The following is a 16729-nucleotide window of genomic DNA, read 5'->3' on the forward strand; positions in this document are numbered from 1 at the left end:
TTGTTACAGCGATGGTGAAGGTATGGCGAGAATGGCTTTTATAAAAAGACGCAATCCACAGTGGAAAAGAGCGAAAGCTCGATGATCGCACTTCGCCGTCGTGACATTCAAAAGAGGTCTCGGCGGTCGGGGGTTCTTTTTTTAAGCGCTGCTCGTTTTGCATGAACAGGCGCGGACACGCAACCTCGATGAGCAGCGTCTCTCCGCACTTTCTCTCACAGGGGACGGACATGTTTCCATCGGGCCAGCTGGGCTCTAAATGCATCAGCTCTCTTTCAGAAAAACAGGCAGCGTCGGGGGGGGTCGAGGAGGGGGGTCTCCGTCATTATCCGGCACGCCAATTGTTTTTTATCCAATCACGGCAAAAGCCAAAAGCAATGTGACCGTAACACATATACACACACACACACACACACAAAAAAAAAAAAAAAAATCGGAGTAGTTTTAACCCTGTCATGTGTCCGGGCCGATGATGCGGCCATTTCAATCTGAAGTCGGGCTGCCGCCTGCAACGAAACCACTCGCAGCCGCCGACGGCTCCCGTTACCAGAAATGTGAGCACCTTCCAAGGTCGACCGGCAGGTTCGGTAAGTAACGACAACGTGACTCACGTATGATAAAGAACAGCGCGTTTGATTGACATCTAAAATATCTAACGCTGCAAAACTGGGAAATACAAGAAGGCACTCGAGACAAATTTGCTTCATCTGGTAAAGACTCGAATGGCAAAATGCAAAGTAACAACTTCAACAAAGTCATTGTTGCAGTCTTGGGTTCAACGTCCGATGTGAAAAGTCAGGTTTTCCAAATGATCTAGAAATTAATCTTTCATTTTCTATACCGCTTATCCTGCACTCGGGGTCGCAGCCTATCAGGGCAGTTAGTGGGTGAGGGCAGGGTTCGATCACCTCACATATACACACGTACAACCTTTTTTTTTTTTTTTAAATTCGCTCATTTACATTTCATATAGACACATCCATTCACTTTCTCATTTACATGTCATATAGATATACAAACATTAACCCTGTCATTCACATCTGGGCAATATAGGGTCTCCAATGAAACTCCTGCAGGTTTTTGAGCCGTGGGAGGAACCCCACGCAGAAAGACCCGCTGGCAGAATCCAACCAGGGACCTTCTCGCTGCGACGCTGGAGCGCCAAACCACTGCGCCGTCTAATTAAGGAAATATGCTCATTTCAAGAAATGCGGGTTGTGCTGACATCATCCTGTGCAAAGATAGAACAACACATCCAATCATAGCGGCTCTGGAACGGTTCTATCGATGGAAATGACGTAAACGCGGCGAGACCTTATTTACCCACTTATTTTCACACGTGTGTCGTTTACGTGCACAAGCGTTTACACAGCACCGCCTCAGGTGATATGAAAGTTATCCTCGTAATTTGCGTAGTGGGCTGAGCGCTGGCAGCGGCCTGTCTGCTCATTGGCTGCGCTGCCTGCCACAACATAGCTGGTAGATCGATAGTCGCTGGAGGTCATCGATGGAAACAGATTTATGTAATCAGGCGTGTGCGAGACGGGAGGTCAGAGACAGAAAAACGTAAATCTTAAAATGAATTTGAGCAGGAAACGAGAATAACTATTCAAGGATGCAGGTACGGGTGGTCCGTCCGTCTGTCAGCTGTGGGTTTAAAGGGGGGGGGGGTGGTTGCCTCGCCGCAGCTGTTCCACCCGTTGACATCGGACCACAGCACCTCCGCTCCGTGGCGAGATTGCATTTCACTTTCATTGGCTGCCCCACATTTGCAAATAGTGCAAAAGGGCCGGAATCGTAGAGTCAACGCCGCACGTCCTCATCGCTAGGGGTGCAGCGTCTTGCGACATGCCGAGCTTCTCCCCCGACCCGTCGTTACTTATTCGTCACCGTACTCGATGGTTCAAATCCCTGTATTTCCTACGAAGAGTCATCCATTCCACGGTTAGACGCAGTCCTTACGTTGAACTCGCAAAAACACAATGAGGATATTATCTCGCGAACCCGTAACAGCAGTGAGTATCAGGAAACGGCGCGTTAAACCCTTTGCCTGTTTTGTTTACTATTCCGTTGGTGGTTTCGGTGATCACAAATATTAGCTTTAATAATTTGCTTCGCAAGGCTCTATTCACACGCGCTCATTCAGTCGGCACATATGAAATGGCGGGGGGTGGATAGATCCCGTATCAGGCTGTGCTTCGTGATAGATGCCCCTCCCGTGCTCTGGGGTTATGCCATGATTTAATCTAGGGCTCAACCGGCAAATCGCTAATCCGTCCTGCTATCACCTTCAGCACCCACACCGGTCCTGGTGCTCGTAAAGAGATAATTCCAACAGACATAATTAATGCTAAGATGGCGTATTGAATATTAATGTTTGCCTGACTGAGGCCGTCTAAGTCAACAGCCGACCTTTTCTTCTTCCCGAAGATCCACCCACAATGTAATTGCGTAATTGCTGTGTTCAAATTCCCCTGAGACGGTTTCTTCTCTGCGGGACATGTATTCATGGACCAGTGTCTGCTTTGTCGCCCGATCCTTTGATTCGGGAGAGCACAGCACTCCCCCTAAGGCTTTTGACAGAAAGGCCAGGCTTTATCCGGCATGTCACGGCCCACATTACATTACGCATACCGTCACGTAAAAACACATCTGCCTTTTGGGTTAAATCTATACAACGATGGTCCGGCAGAGAAACACGAGCAACGATTGATTTGGAGTTGTGATATTTCACAATATTCCAAATCTAAACGTGACAAGCGGCAATGCGTCAACATCGGAGCCGGTTTGAGTTACGTTTTAGCAAATTAGCTGAACGCTCTTATCGACCGGTCCCTTATTTTGGATAAATAATTCTTTGTTTGTCCTCCGTTCATCCTGAGGAACCGCAGGCGCCGTAATGCTGCATACGAGAACAGGGTGCAGCGCTGAGCTCGCAGTTGGACCGCAATGGTTTCTCTTGCAGAGCTTAACCTCTACTCATGTTTGTGAGTGCTGGTTAGATAGGACACCTTCTAATTTTGATGGGAATGACACCTGCCAAGACTTCTTGGCTTTTGACAAGTAAACACGGGTTACCCTTCCCTCCACCTCCCAGAGTCGGGGTGCAATAGGACCCCGTATACAGAACAGCAGGTTGCGTAAGGATGTGCCGTGTAAGACGGGGACCCGCCCAGATCTTGTTCCATAAATGCCCTTTCACCCTCACCCAACTAAACACCAGGCATCCCAAACCGTAGGGGGGAGACACACAAACACTCGTCTGCAGTTTTGCGTCTGCCGTTTGGGATTCGGAGCCATCGTAGAATTTCCAAGTTCTCGTTTTGTTCAGTCTTTGCAGCGACATGGACGACTGGCGAAGCCCAACCCCACGACAAAGCTGCCTAGGGAGTGGCTGGTTTAAGGGCAAAACCGCGAACTTTTAAAAATCCAGGGATTTAACTGAATTGCTAGAAAATGCATGCTGATATGGGGGAGAAATGAAATATTAGCACTGATATAAGACAAATAGATTACTGCAACTGCTAAGATAGAAAGGTAACTGTAGTTGCATCGTCAAATAAATTGTGAATAAAAAAAAGTTAAACCCATGTATTCAGGTAACGAGTTAAAACCCCGTATGCAAGTCTGTGGTTTTTAATTGAAATATTCGGATTATCAGTTCGATGCACAGCTGTGTAATATAAGAAACCACTGAATTAACATTGCGAGACTTCCTCAGTTGGTGCTATAAGGAGAACTGCATCGTGCTGTGCAGAGCCGTCCTGCATTCATTCACAAGACACGATTGCCTGACAGCTCAATTTTACTGCCACCCCTCTGACAGTCATTCAATGCGCATTTGCAGCTCAGTGACATTGTACTTCAGTTCTGCATCACAGTCCATACTGAATCACAGCCGCCACGGTAATTCAACGAGACGCCGTCTATTTTCCCCTCACACGACCACCTTTTGAGCAGCGTTACGCAAGTCCCGTCGAGGGGGGCTTGTTTCCTAAAAAGATTATCTGGTCGTCTCTCTCGCAAACCGCTGCCTACAGTCAACTGGCATTGAGTTTCCTCATCCTGGCATGAAGTGATCGGTCTTTAACGGGGACACTCAGAGCGGAGCGGCGCGCTGGAAGTGGGCTTTTGTCGACCTAGCCGTTGTTAACATTCACGGCAAAAGCACTCCATCAAAGGGAAATCTCTCTATTCATGGGACGCTCTGAAGAATCACGACTAGCTTAGTGGTGCGTGTTCACTTTTGTGCACTTATATAAGAATATTTAGGAAAATAAATAAATCCAACTGTAGCATTACTAGCGCAGAGATTATTGTGATAATAGACAGTCACTGAAATAAAGTCATCCGCAGACTTGGTTCCTCGGAAGCAGTGAGGATCCTTGACCCTTACCGGTCGAAATTTTTCTTGAAGCTCATCCTGAAAAAAACGTTTTGAGACGTTTCACCTCTCGTCCGTGACGCTTCTCTGACAAGTGCCGACCGTGACCCGGACGCCCGAGAACCTTCGCGGATTCCTCCGACAGGAGAAAACGTGTAAAACAGCCTGCGAGGGAGAAACGAGATATCACCGTGACGGGATCGGCGCTTGGTTGACACTTTGTCGCTGGTTATTACCTCTGAAGTTGCAAGTCATCGCAGTCCTACAGTCATTTGAGAAGACGGAAAACACAATCCTGGAACGGAGAGGAAAACCGATTGACAGTTACTGGACCGCCCACTAGAGCCACCCTGAAATAAAAGCTAGAAAAGATGATACTGAACAATAAAGCCTTTATTTTTTTGTCTTTCCATAGTTCAAGTTTGTCAGTCCCACCACATGAAAAAGGTGGCGAATAGAGTGAAGGAGTAAGAGGTAGAGCAAGTGTTCCATTCTCATTGTGATCAGCGTAAAAAGTCACTTTTACATACCGAAGGGAATGGCCATGCAAAGAAGGCCGAAGAAGAAAAAACAAAATAAAAACAGCAGCTTCTCTGTGGTGTTGCTAGCTTTCCCTTATTTTTCACAATCATAAATATTCTCGACTTGCTGACTTTTGATAAAGGTCACACTACAGTGTAATCCAGAGAGGTGGTAAGCGCCAGCCGTGCGCGGGAGCACGGCGGTCGTCCTCACCACTGACATCATTGTCACTGACACCATCATCACAGTCTCTGAACACTTGGAGTGGGTGGAAAAAAAAACAAAACAAACAAAAACAACTTCTGCGAGACAGAAGAGATCACGGCCGCCCACCACGGACTGAGGAGAGACTCGCGCTCTCAAGGAAAGTACAAGCGGGGCCATCTCCACACTGCGGAGAGCAGGGAAACCTGAGCGGTGGAGCTTGACAGCGCATCGGACCAAAATAGGCGAACGATAAGTCAGCTGGCCCTGTTAGAGATGTGTGATTGCGTATGGATGTGTCACACTGCATTAAAATTAACTACTACCAACCACTCTTACACTCATCTACACTGCCAAATTAAAACAGTGTCATGTTACATTAAAAAGGAGATAGTATTTACATCTTCAGCACATAAATTATTTCCCCCGACATACCATCTCTGTAAGGCATAACAAGGTTTCTGGGACAAATAAACCCAACATACAGAACTGCCCCATACGGAGAGGACTATGCTGATTCCAGAGTAAGTAAAATGTAACAAAAGAATTTAAATGGTGTGGAAATAAAACTTTAAATGCAAGGCCAGAATCAGTCCGAGAGAAAGAAACACACAGCTGAAGCGGTGATTCGTGAAAAAAGTATTTTGCAAAAATGGCACACAGAGAGAGCAGCTGTGAGCTTCAATAGGTGACCCCTGAATACTTCCAGGTAGCGGAATTGACAGCACTGGAAAACAGCTCTTTCATACCCAACAGAAAAGAAGCACTGACTGAGAGGTCGCCGCACGCACGGCTACGACTTCCATCACACGGGACGCCTGACATAACTCTCTTACACTGCCAAGAGATCGAGAAGAGACTCGCGGCTCTTTCCTTTCAGCGTGACCTTTGACATTTACCGCTGTGCAGCGTGTTTTGTCTCAGCCCCGGGGCTTCCTACGGCCCACCCTGCGACAACTGCAGCCCCAGCACTGACCAATCACCTCAGGGCAAAACCAGGTCAGTCGGTTGACCTGATGTGATCTGACAAATAAGGCTCTAGTCCAGTAAAATTCACACTTGACGATATACAGTATCAAAACTCTGTATAATGAGAAAACATACGAATGCATATGCAAATATAGCTTTCAATACACAACAACATACACATGTAAGGTTGGTTTTGCAGATGAAATTCAAAGTATTCAGACAATATGTGTCACAAAAGAAAAAAAAAAAAAAAATGGCTGGCTCTGTCTGTTCTGAAGAGAGAAATAATAAGGGCAGTGGAGGCCAAAACAAAAGGAGAACGAGACAAAACATCATTTCATTTTTCAGTTCGTATTTGTCGCGGCGGATATCTGCACACACGGGGCGCTCGGAGGGAAATTCACCTCTCCAGTTGGTTTTTCAACGAATGAGTTCATATTACCACTACTCTCCCACTCCAGTGCTGCCGGGCTGCGGTCAGTCGTTAATTCACAGCCTGATGTGTGTGTGTGTGGGGTGCACGAGAGTCTGTCATTCCAGTGAGTTTTAAAAAGGTAGGTAATCGGTTCGTTTGCTGAGCGGTCCCGCCTACTCGGACAGGGTGGATCCCAGCGCAAGTCCATCAGTCTTCCAGGATGACCTTGACAAAACTGGCCACGTCCGTCTCTTTGGAGTCATGCAAGGTGAAAAAGGGATGTTTCTGCGTCGGGGGAGAAGAAAATGCATCATTAGATACTTTTCGAAAATCCCCCTGCACAAAGCCGTGATCGCGGTGGAATAATTGTGTGAGACTGGCCTCTAGTGGACAAACACGAGAGCATCACACATTACAGGTGGGATTTTGATAGTACAGCTGTCAAGAGATGAGGGGAAAACAATACCAACCATTAATTCTGTGTAAGCTGGTCTCTCATTTGGCTTCTTTCTTAAGCTGAAACAATAAAGACAAGGATCGTGCAAGAGTGAGTACGTTGCCAAAACGTAAGAATACACTGTGCGCCGTATTAAACCGCAAAGACAAACATTTGGAGCGGCCAAATAGTCGGAGGGGATCATCTGTTGAGAGCAATTTTAACTGCATCCCCTCGTCTGCCAGACACTGTGAGCCGATCGCTGGCGTTGCAGAGGCCGGTGCCATGCAAGCCTTGCAGTGTGTGTGTCTGGATCAAATTGCAACGGACTACGATTGCCTTTTAACTATCCATTTATCCATTTGTTCTGTGTTGACACCGCCCTCTTTCAGTAACAGGAGATGGAAATACTGACCCCTGCTGGGCCTCCACTCAGTCCCCCCCCCTGCTCTTTTTTTTTTTTTTTTTGGAAGAGCGGCGGTTGCATGCACACAAGCGAGAGGACTCACCACTGGGAGATGAAGTCTACAAAATCCGGCGAGAAACGGTCGGCAGGTAGCTGTGGAGACGGCTCGTCCACCACCTGTTTGAGCTGCTGGAACGGTGTGCCCCACGAGTCATAGGGGAATTTCAAAATGGCCAACTCAATCTAGGAGACACAGACAGAGTGATTTTACTAAAATACAAGTTTGTATGGTACAATAAAAAAACTTATTTTTCTTTTTGTGATACATATCTATATAGCAAATTTCCGGACTATTGAGTGCACCAGAATATAAAAAAAAACAAATGAAAATAAATATATGTACATATATAGGCTGCACTTGTCTACAAGCCGCAGGTGTCCCCTGTGACATGAGACATTTACAGAAACATTTTTTTTACTCTTAATTAATAACATACCAGTAACAACCACAAATACATAATGGGAATGCTTTTTTTCCCCAAACAGTGCCTGTAACACGGCTGATGAAACAGATTAATAATAGATAACACAAGGAAAAGGCCATCCATTTTCTATCCCTGTTTTTCTTTCTCCAGCTGATCACTATCTTGGTCTTCCTCCTGCACTAAAACCGTTAGTCGTCTTTTCGACGTCGGAATTGAACGGCCTCGGAATTCCACGGTCATTTCATCAGTCCGATGTGACGAGACTAAGTGTTTTGGCGGCATGAGGCTCGTTCGACCAAAAAAAGAAAAAAAAATTCATAAATTAGCCGCATCGCTGTTTAAGCCACAGTGTTCAAAGCGTGTGAAAAAAGTTTATAGTCTGGATATTACGGTGATCAGTCATCTCCTAAGAGACAATCTTTGGCTTTATTACGTAATATCAAAATACATATACTTTTTCTTTTATTTTTGACTGAAACAAGGTCTCGGCCTCTGTGCTGGCACTGTCTCACCATGACTCAGTGTGAGGGCAGCGTTTCTGAAACACCTGTAACTGGATCTCGAAAAATGTTGGGCGTGTGATCGGACAGTGAGTCTCACACACTGTGTCAAAAACGTCTTATTATGAGACTTTCCCTGGATCCGTTTCACCGGGGAACAGGATTTGTAGGTTTGGATCACAATACCTCATTTATGAACGCGGCGCTGCAAAATATTTTGCATCGCACAAAATTTGGAGCTCCTGCCGTTTAAATATTGTATTTGGCCTTATGGCGTGTTAAGAATTTTGATTAGTAGTACCGTCCTATTTGACATCTGCATCCTATTATGTGAAATAACCTCAAAGACGAGTGATTAGATATTCTTGAAAGAACTGAGTCATTTCTGCGGAACAAAAAAATTAAACGACAGATTTCAACATATTTTGCTTTCCACTCACCATCGTAATACCAAGACTCCATATGTCTGACTTCACACTGTAGCCTTTTTGGTTGAGGTCAGGATTGATCCGCTCAGGCTGCGAAAGAAATTAGCATGTTAATAATCAACTCTTCCTAAAAATTCACTTGAAATAAGGTACTTGAAACGGTGCTCTGCTCTTTCGGTGATGAAACTTTAAAATGGATGGAAAGACCCTGCATGAGACAGTGGAGGCCAGGCTCCATTGCAAACCATCGCTATGACGCTTTCAACCAGATCCAGTCTATAGCAGTGACCCGGTAACTGCAACATTTGATAACATTGATACTGTTCATGGAGGATTTTCTATGAAGACCTAATGGTGTAACGTTAAACTAGCTTTAAATGATCTGTGCAAATGATCTTCGACAAACAATTCAATGACCTGACAGAAGAGCTGCTCGTGGTAAAAAGGAGCCTTTACTTTACTCGAAATGACGTGGATGAGCTGATGGTCGATTTAACGTCTCTGTAACAAAATACTCAAACTGAGGCTCTGATAATAAACAGTGGCGAGCCAATGTTGAGTATGGCGGTCCAGGAAAAATTACATTATGCCGTTTAGATTTCTAGAGAAGTAACTGCTCAAACATTGCAGTCCATTAGGACGTATCCTTCTGATCTGCACACTCACCGCCATGTAGGGCTTGCAGCCTGCATCCATTGTTTTGGCTACCGAGTCCACCAGGTGGCCACTGATGCCAAAGTCGCACATTTTCACTTGACCCTGAGTGTTGATCAGAACATTGGAGGGTTTCACATCTGTGGGAGGGGAGGCGGTTGGGAGAATGATGAGAAAGAACAACAGTGAGGGGAAAAAAAAACTTTGTATCAATAGGATCTTTCCATTACCTCTGTGTATCACTGAAAGGTTGCTGTGCAGATGCTCTAATGCCTTTACGATCTGTGGAAACAAGTGAGTAAAATAACGTGAGGAGAATCAATGAGCATACATTTTGCTGCGGGAGAATTGAAAAAAATGAAATAAAAAAAAAAAGTTTGTGTCTCCATAACTCAAAACAAAAGCTGCTTTACATTTAAACATGTGATAATTAAACATAAACAATGCTGGAAAGGTTGATTACAAATTTAGGATGTTCCTTAACTACAACGATCCATTTTTAAATGCTTAGATTACAATGCAATTTAAATGTTGAAAATCTGGCTGACTATATTAGCCCATTTTACGCAGGATGGACTTTTTAGGCAAACCGCCTATCCAGGTTTAAACATAAAAAGCAAGCCTCGGATTTTGCCACAGGGCCGTCCCACCGCGCTCCCGCACGCACTCCTGTACCGTCACCATTATCATGCAGAAATATCACTGGAGATGATTTGACAAATGCGTGGAAGAACATGCATAACTTGTAGCACCTTAGCATCTTACAAAAAATGTTTAGCAGATTTTTCTTGATAGACAGAGAAGGATGATCGCAGATGAACACTCTTGCAAAGTACCGATTACCACAGGCGACACTGCATTCTCAGTTACTCTTTAGATGTAAATACATGAAAACACATTCAAAACCCAAACATTAGAGTAGGACTTATTGATCTGGACGTACTGCTACTGTGATCTTGCCCAAGATGTCCTCAGGGATGGTCTTGCCTTTCTCAATAACCTTTTTATAGAACTTATCCAGTGAGGTGTCCATCAGTTCCATGCAGATCCAAACATCTCCCTGAACATAAAGGGTTGTCAACGAACAAAACATAAGATAATCAGACACTCCATAAAAGCAGGTGGAAATCTGCGCAGTAAATCAAAGATGGGCACTGAGACAGAGGCTTCACCTCTCTGAAGAGGGCACCGTAGAAGGTCACAGTGTAGAAACAGTCCACTGTCCTCATAGAAATATCCAGGTCCATCAGAAGCCTTTTTTGCTCCAGAGTGTTTACTGTGGCACGAATCCTCTGCACACACAAACATTACAAAGTGTCATCTGGCCGCGTTAGAGGGCCATCAATTTACTCAGCTGGTGTCCAGTGTCCGCTCGCCTCCCCGGCGTAACATCAATCCAATTAATGATCTGAATGTTTGCGGGCTGAGCTCATGTGTTCGACACATCTATGAGTCTCGCGACTATTTTAAAAGCGCAGAAATGCCAGATCAGGTAATTTGAGCGGCGACTTCCCGCCAACCGGAGTGGCTTACCTTGACAGCCATGATAACACCACTGGGCACATGTCTCATCTTGTCCACTACCCCATACGCTCCCCTCCCCAGCTCTGCAATCTGCTCCAAGTCATCTGCCTTCACCACAAAGTTCTGGGGAGCAGGGACGGCAGTCACGTTAATGCGTGTGTTCAACTAGGCAAAATAACAAATGAGACATCCCTGAGGAACACGGGGCGAACTTTACCCGATCTCCAATTGTGACACAAGCCTTGGAGTCAAGATCTCGAGGGGGCCTGTGAAAAGTGCAGAAAATAGCATTGTTAGAGTACTCTCTAAAGATTTTGTTTATTCTACATACTACATTCTACATTCATAGCAGGGCTAAAGTCGTTTTGTTTGGAAATCACTGATAAATCAATTCAAGGTCTCCCTCCCTTTGCACCCATTTAACTCGACAGTGATGCAGAAAACAACTCCATGCTAGTGTACACTCCTTTCGTCGCTAAATGTATTCACTGTTTATTGTCAAATTGCTTAATGGACTGGGAAAAAACTAATAAAATGTCAAATAATAGCCCTCCAGACACTCTTCTCCAGGCAATATAAATATTTTGGATTTTCAACAATAACCATGTAACAATACATCGATGTTGATACATTTTATTGCATTTAGCACAAAAAAAAAAAAAATTGACAGAATTATTACCGCATTGTACTGGAGAAGGGTTAAAAAAACAAATGTACTCTCTGCAAGACCTGACTCACGCGGCAGATAATGGAGTTGACATACAGTCACGGTTTCAAATTGATTCGAAATGGCCTCTTTTCAGTGATAGAAATAACTGATTCTGACACATTTACAATAACTGACTATTAGTGTCCGTCTGCACCAGGGCTTTCTGCTCAAAATATGCCCTCATTCCTTCTGAATATGCCTTCATTCAAAATTATTTTATTTCCCCCACGTTTTTAACCAGCTCTACTCTGGTCAGTAAATGTACTGCAGAGGGTCATTATCGCCCCTCCTATGATTTCTGAGTCCTGTTAATGGATGCATTTCAGATCTAAAACTAGGGAAAGTGCCTTACGCTGCAACTGTTGGCGGGGGCTGTGCAAACACTTCTGGGGCTAGTTTCAGCCCTGGGTTCTTCTTCTTCCCTGGAAAAAAAAAAGAACAAACAAAACATTTTAAAACAATTAAATTGCACTGATTTAGCAGTAGAATTGGATATCCCAGATACTGGAGATTTCTTTGTTTCGTTGGCATGACTGGGGAAATGCAGACAACAAATGTTTGCACTAATGTTGGGGGAAAAAAAAAAAGACACTGTGACTGGCACTCAAGCTGAATACTGACCAAATTACCGTTTTTGATCGACGAGGGTCAATCCCAAATCACACGATTGGCACATCATCCACTCACAGGGTGGTTTGGTACGAGCACATAGACAAATGAACGTGTCAATGCGGAATTACTGGAAAGATAATGCGATGCTTATTTCCCGATTCAAAAGCATACGACTAAAGTAGACATTTCCCAAGATCCATAGTTAAGATGTAGGAATATAGATCACTTAGTGTCAACAACATGGACTTTGCTTGTGCTCATATTTCAACACAGGAATAGTGATAGGGACTGCTTTTACTCTATGGTCGTGGCAACCAGGGTGTTTTTGCAGGGAGCAATCATTTTGCAGTTGCCTGACATGGCCAGCAGTGAATTATCTGTTATCTAACGGGAGATTAGGTGAACTAGTAGCTGAGGTTTGCAATAGAAAGAGGGCGGAATAATGAGTAATCAGCATGCTAACCAAATGGAGAAGGAGGGGGTGTGGAGCAAGAGAACTGAGCCTGCATCCTGATTTTTTTATTTCATGTTTAAACGCAGCTAAGATCACGGCTGCAAAAGCAACGTGTTCCTATAATGTTCCCCTTTTTAACGATGTATCATTTGAAACGCTTTCCAACATATGGAAGAAGGTATGGCGGTGTAAACTGTGCAGCGCCGGGAGCTTTCTGGGTTGGATCAGTGAGAGCAGCTCATTCATAAACACGGTTTACCAGCAGCCACCGGGACTTCCCTTAAAGGGTTGCGAGTCCTTGCCAGAATGACAGAACTACCGGGCCTGGGAGCCACGCGCAGGAAAAACAGATCAACTTTATAGGACATGGACACTCATGCTCAGCATGTTTGCTCTTGTTGCAAGGTTGAAAGGAAAAACAGAACACTTGTTTTTCTGTGTGTGCGTGTTCTTGGCCAGATTTTCCCCCCACTGGGATATGATGAGAAACAGTTTAGACCTGGCTGGTTATTTCCTGTTCTTGCTGCATGCAGGCAGTGTAATTATTCTACCTCAGTTCAGAGAAACTGGTTTCATGCAACCAGCAGAAAAGTCATCTTCATTAGGGAATGAAGAGTTTAAAAAAAAAAACACAACAAAAACTCACAACATATCACGTTTATGTGCAGAATTTGTCGCTGACAATTTTACGGTAAGTTTATGAGTCACAGCACTCCAGTCTGGAGGAAGTATGATTCATTAAACCGCCATTGGTTCGATGAGGATGGGAAGAAAAGTTCATTAAACAAAGATTTCTAGATTCGATGTCCAACCAGATTCATTATGCGCTGCAGGCTTAAAATAGGGCTACTGTGTCTGGACAGAATACCGTAGTCTCATGTGGTAGGAAGAGATTGAAGTGTGATTTACTCACACATGCACAGTCCAAAATAGACTTTGCATTTCCTCTGCGTGGGATAGAGTAAGAACACTCAGAACCTTCCAATGACATGACAAATCAGTCAGTCTTTTGTTCAAAGAGCAAAACCGGAGTTGTGTGAGAGAACAGCGCTGAAAAAAAAATTCACACGCAAAGGCAGTATCTAAGCAGTCTCAGATATTTAACAACACTTTGCTAGACCGGGAAAACAACTGATTCCTCACCGGGTGCATTGTATTTATAGTCAAAGTCAATATTGGGCATGTTGACTGTGCATTGTTAAAATCATAGCCCCTTCCAGGCACTGCAGAACGGGACACAGCATTCAGTCAGTCAGACTGGACACATCCGCTCAAAACACAACAACTGTCACGACTCTTTGGGAAATATGATGTCACTTCACGTGGCTTGCATAGTTCTCACTGTGCCCGTTACAGCCAACTGAGGCGAGCTTCACAGCGCAAGACCTGGCTGGTCCCCGGGTTGATCCTGATTCGACACAACTACAACTGTACCGTGGCATCAGCAACAGCTGCAGTTTACTAAACATATCTAGACAGCACAGAAAACCTACATACACACGGATATTATGATAACTTACTCTAGGCCCTGCAAAAAAAAAAAAAAAAAGATAAGAGTAGCCCTGCAGTGAAGAATAGTGCTTGTTGTTGTTTAGGTCATTGAAAGAAAGCAATGCGTTCACAAAATCTTGTTTGAAATCCTGCTATGAGTGTCTATCTAATAAAATATAGCGTAGAACTCGATAAAGTTTCAGATCTAAAGTAGCATCACGGAGCACAACTGTGTTTTTTTCTTTTTCAGAGAACAAGCTAGTCACACACACACAGTGAAATTAAAGGCGCCACTCATCGTATATTAGATCTCTATATTAAGATCACCGGTTGCTCTCTGTACTCGGGAAGCATATTCACAGAACTGGATAAAAGAGAGTACACAGCAGGGCTATTACCCGATGCGGGTTCATACGAGGAGAGCCTTGCATGAGTATTTAAGACGTCACAGTAAAGAATTTGTAATGTCTTGTTAAATGTTACTGAAGGATATGGCTGAAACTTACAGGAAAAAAAAAATTGCACCGCCTTACTGAGAGGAAAACAAATCGTCAATGCCAACGGATGCAAATTGTCAACGCAACAGTCTTTGTGGAAAAAAAAACAACAATGACAGTTTACTATGATGTGGTTAACATTTTCTTTCTATGCCATACTGAGTTACCTCAGATAAGTGAAAGTTCATTACTGGAGCCGCAGAGTGTCAGTTCACATACAGAAAAGGAAATCAGCCGTTCCGGTGATGCTCGGTGGAAAATATCAAGAGTTCTGTAGTACATACGTAATGTGAACAAGAATTTCTGGATTGTGCATGGGATCAAAGTGTCAGTAGCAATGTGGCAAGTCAACATCAGTAAGCTGAAGCCTCTGAGTAGCTCCCTATACAGACAATGATGACTCATGCACAGATAATCTTCCACACCGCCCTATCAGTGCTGCAAGGGAGAACCCAATCTCCAAACATGCCTCAGCAATATCGCGAACAGCACCGGCAGTGAGAGCAGGTTTCGCCCACTCCACCCCGGTGGTAACCGGAGAGAAGGCCACTTTCTCACACACACACACACACACATACACACACACGCACACACACACACACACAGGACCTGCACCGGTGTGCCTTGCACCCGAGGGTGCAGAACCTGTGCAGTAGCTGCAGGGCTCTCTCTCTCTCTCTCTCCCCTTCTCTGCTCGCATCCACTGAACTGTCAACAAAGAGCGGCAGCACTAGCCATTGGTGCTGCAAGTCAAAACATGCCTTGGTAGGCCGAAGGCTGTGATTGCCTGAGCAGCACCCAGCCAATCTACACAGCCCTCTCCAAAAAAAAAAAAAATAGTGTGTACTCCCGACCATGGTAACGCAAGTATGATTGTGTAACAGCACAAGCGGTGAACTTGAAATGTAAATTGACATCATCACTGCTCTCGGCGTGTGACGCAAAGGACGGACCTTAATTTTTTCCGAGGTGTGTATGTTTTTACCCAGCGGTCGGCGCCGACTCACTTGGCTGACGAGTTTCTTGTTTAAAATAAAATACACACGCAAAAAAAATAAAAAAAAGTTTTTTTCGGGGAAGGGGGGGACATTTTCAAGGACTAATAGTGTTTGCACTGTTTGAAAGAAAAAAAAAAAATAGGGATCCGACACAATCGATGAGTCATGGGTCAGGAAGACGAACGAACACCTGTGAGCCCACCGAGAGTTACATGAACGGCGACGGGGGGAAAGAAAATAAAATATAAATAAACTTTTAAGTTAAAATTCCCATTTTGTGGCGAGTTTGTGTGTTAAGTAGTTAAAAACCCTCATAGTCGCGAAAGTGGTACGAGCTAGCGTCATCGGGGCAGCGAACGCGGGCGTATATATTTAGCTAAATATAAGCTACATTTAGCTAAATAACGTCGCTAAGTGTTATTTAGCCTGCTAACGACAGCGGCTAGGCTGGAATACCTTCAGACACAAGCGGTGTCTGGTGGACTCGACGTGCCGCCGGGCTAGCTTCTTCCCCCCCTGCTCTCATACGAGCAGCATTCCACCTGGCAAGGTTATATTTGTCAAACGTCGCTAGCTTAAAACTACTTCTCCGCAAAATGCACGTCGCGATCCGAGAACACATGCAACGGCTGTTTTAAATGGAAAATGTTACAAAAAAAAAACAAAAAAAAACAAAACAAAAAAAAAAACGTGACTGGGTTACAACACTCACCTCCTTTAGAGAGAGACATTTCCCCTTTGCTTTGATGAGGGGGAAGGGAAGCACAAAGACTTTTGCCTTTTTTTACTCCCTCCCTCCCTGCATCTACCCGCACACCCGCTCAGGGAGCGCTGGCTTGTCGTGCAAAAACGAGAAGCGATTAAAAGCGAGGTCGTTCGTCGTCGTGCAATTTGACCGTACGGATCAACGGATTGCGCGTTCAAAGATCGTCCAGCGGCGGAATGCACGACTTTAAAAAAAAGTCAACGCGGGCTACACAGTTCGCCGTAGTTTGCTAACAAAACCTGCACTTTTAGGGTGGCCAAAGTCTGACAGCTGAA

At 44.6% G+C, this 16729-nt stretch overlaps 1 protein-coding gene across 2 annotated transcripts; it reads right to left on the minus strand.

Moving 5' to 3' along the window:
- Nucleotides 1-4759: 4759 nt before the first annotated feature.
- LOC147217204 (dual specificity mitogen-activated protein kinase kinase 6-like) lies at nucleotides 4760-16714 on the minus strand. Of its 2 annotated transcripts, none has more exons than XM_086175804.1 (12): nucleotides 16401-16714; nucleotides 11989-12058; nucleotides 11145-11193; nucleotides 10937-11050; nucleotides 10576-10695; nucleotides 10347-10463; nucleotides 9634-9685; nucleotides 9416-9543; nucleotides 8762-8839; nucleotides 7440-7579; nucleotides 6965-7010; nucleotides 4760-6779 (listed from the first exon to the last, which is right to left on the minus strand). In XM_086175804.1, exons 1-12 carry the CDS (start codon nucleotides 16417-16419, stop codon nucleotides 6702-6704), a joined length of 1011 nt encoding a protein of 336 aa, XP_086031930.1. In that variant the 5' UTR covers nucleotides 16420-16714; the 3' UTR covers nucleotides 4760-6701. The 2 variants fall into 2 exon arrangements, with proteins under 2 accessions (XP_086031930.1, XP_086031929.1); XM_086175803.1 differs by lacking the exon at nucleotides 16401-16714 and adding an exon at nucleotides 16145-16374.
- Nucleotides 16715-16729: the final 15 nt, after the last annotated feature.

Source organism: Fistularia commersonii, chromosome 28 (assembly GCF_037954325.1).
Source record: "Fistularia commersonii isolate RoL2024-O1a breed Wild chromosome 28, RoL_Fcom_v1.0, whole genome shotgun sequence".
Taxonomy (NCBI): domain Eukaryota; kingdom Metazoa; phylum Chordata; class Actinopteri; order Syngnathiformes; family Fistulariidae; genus Fistularia; species Fistularia commersonii.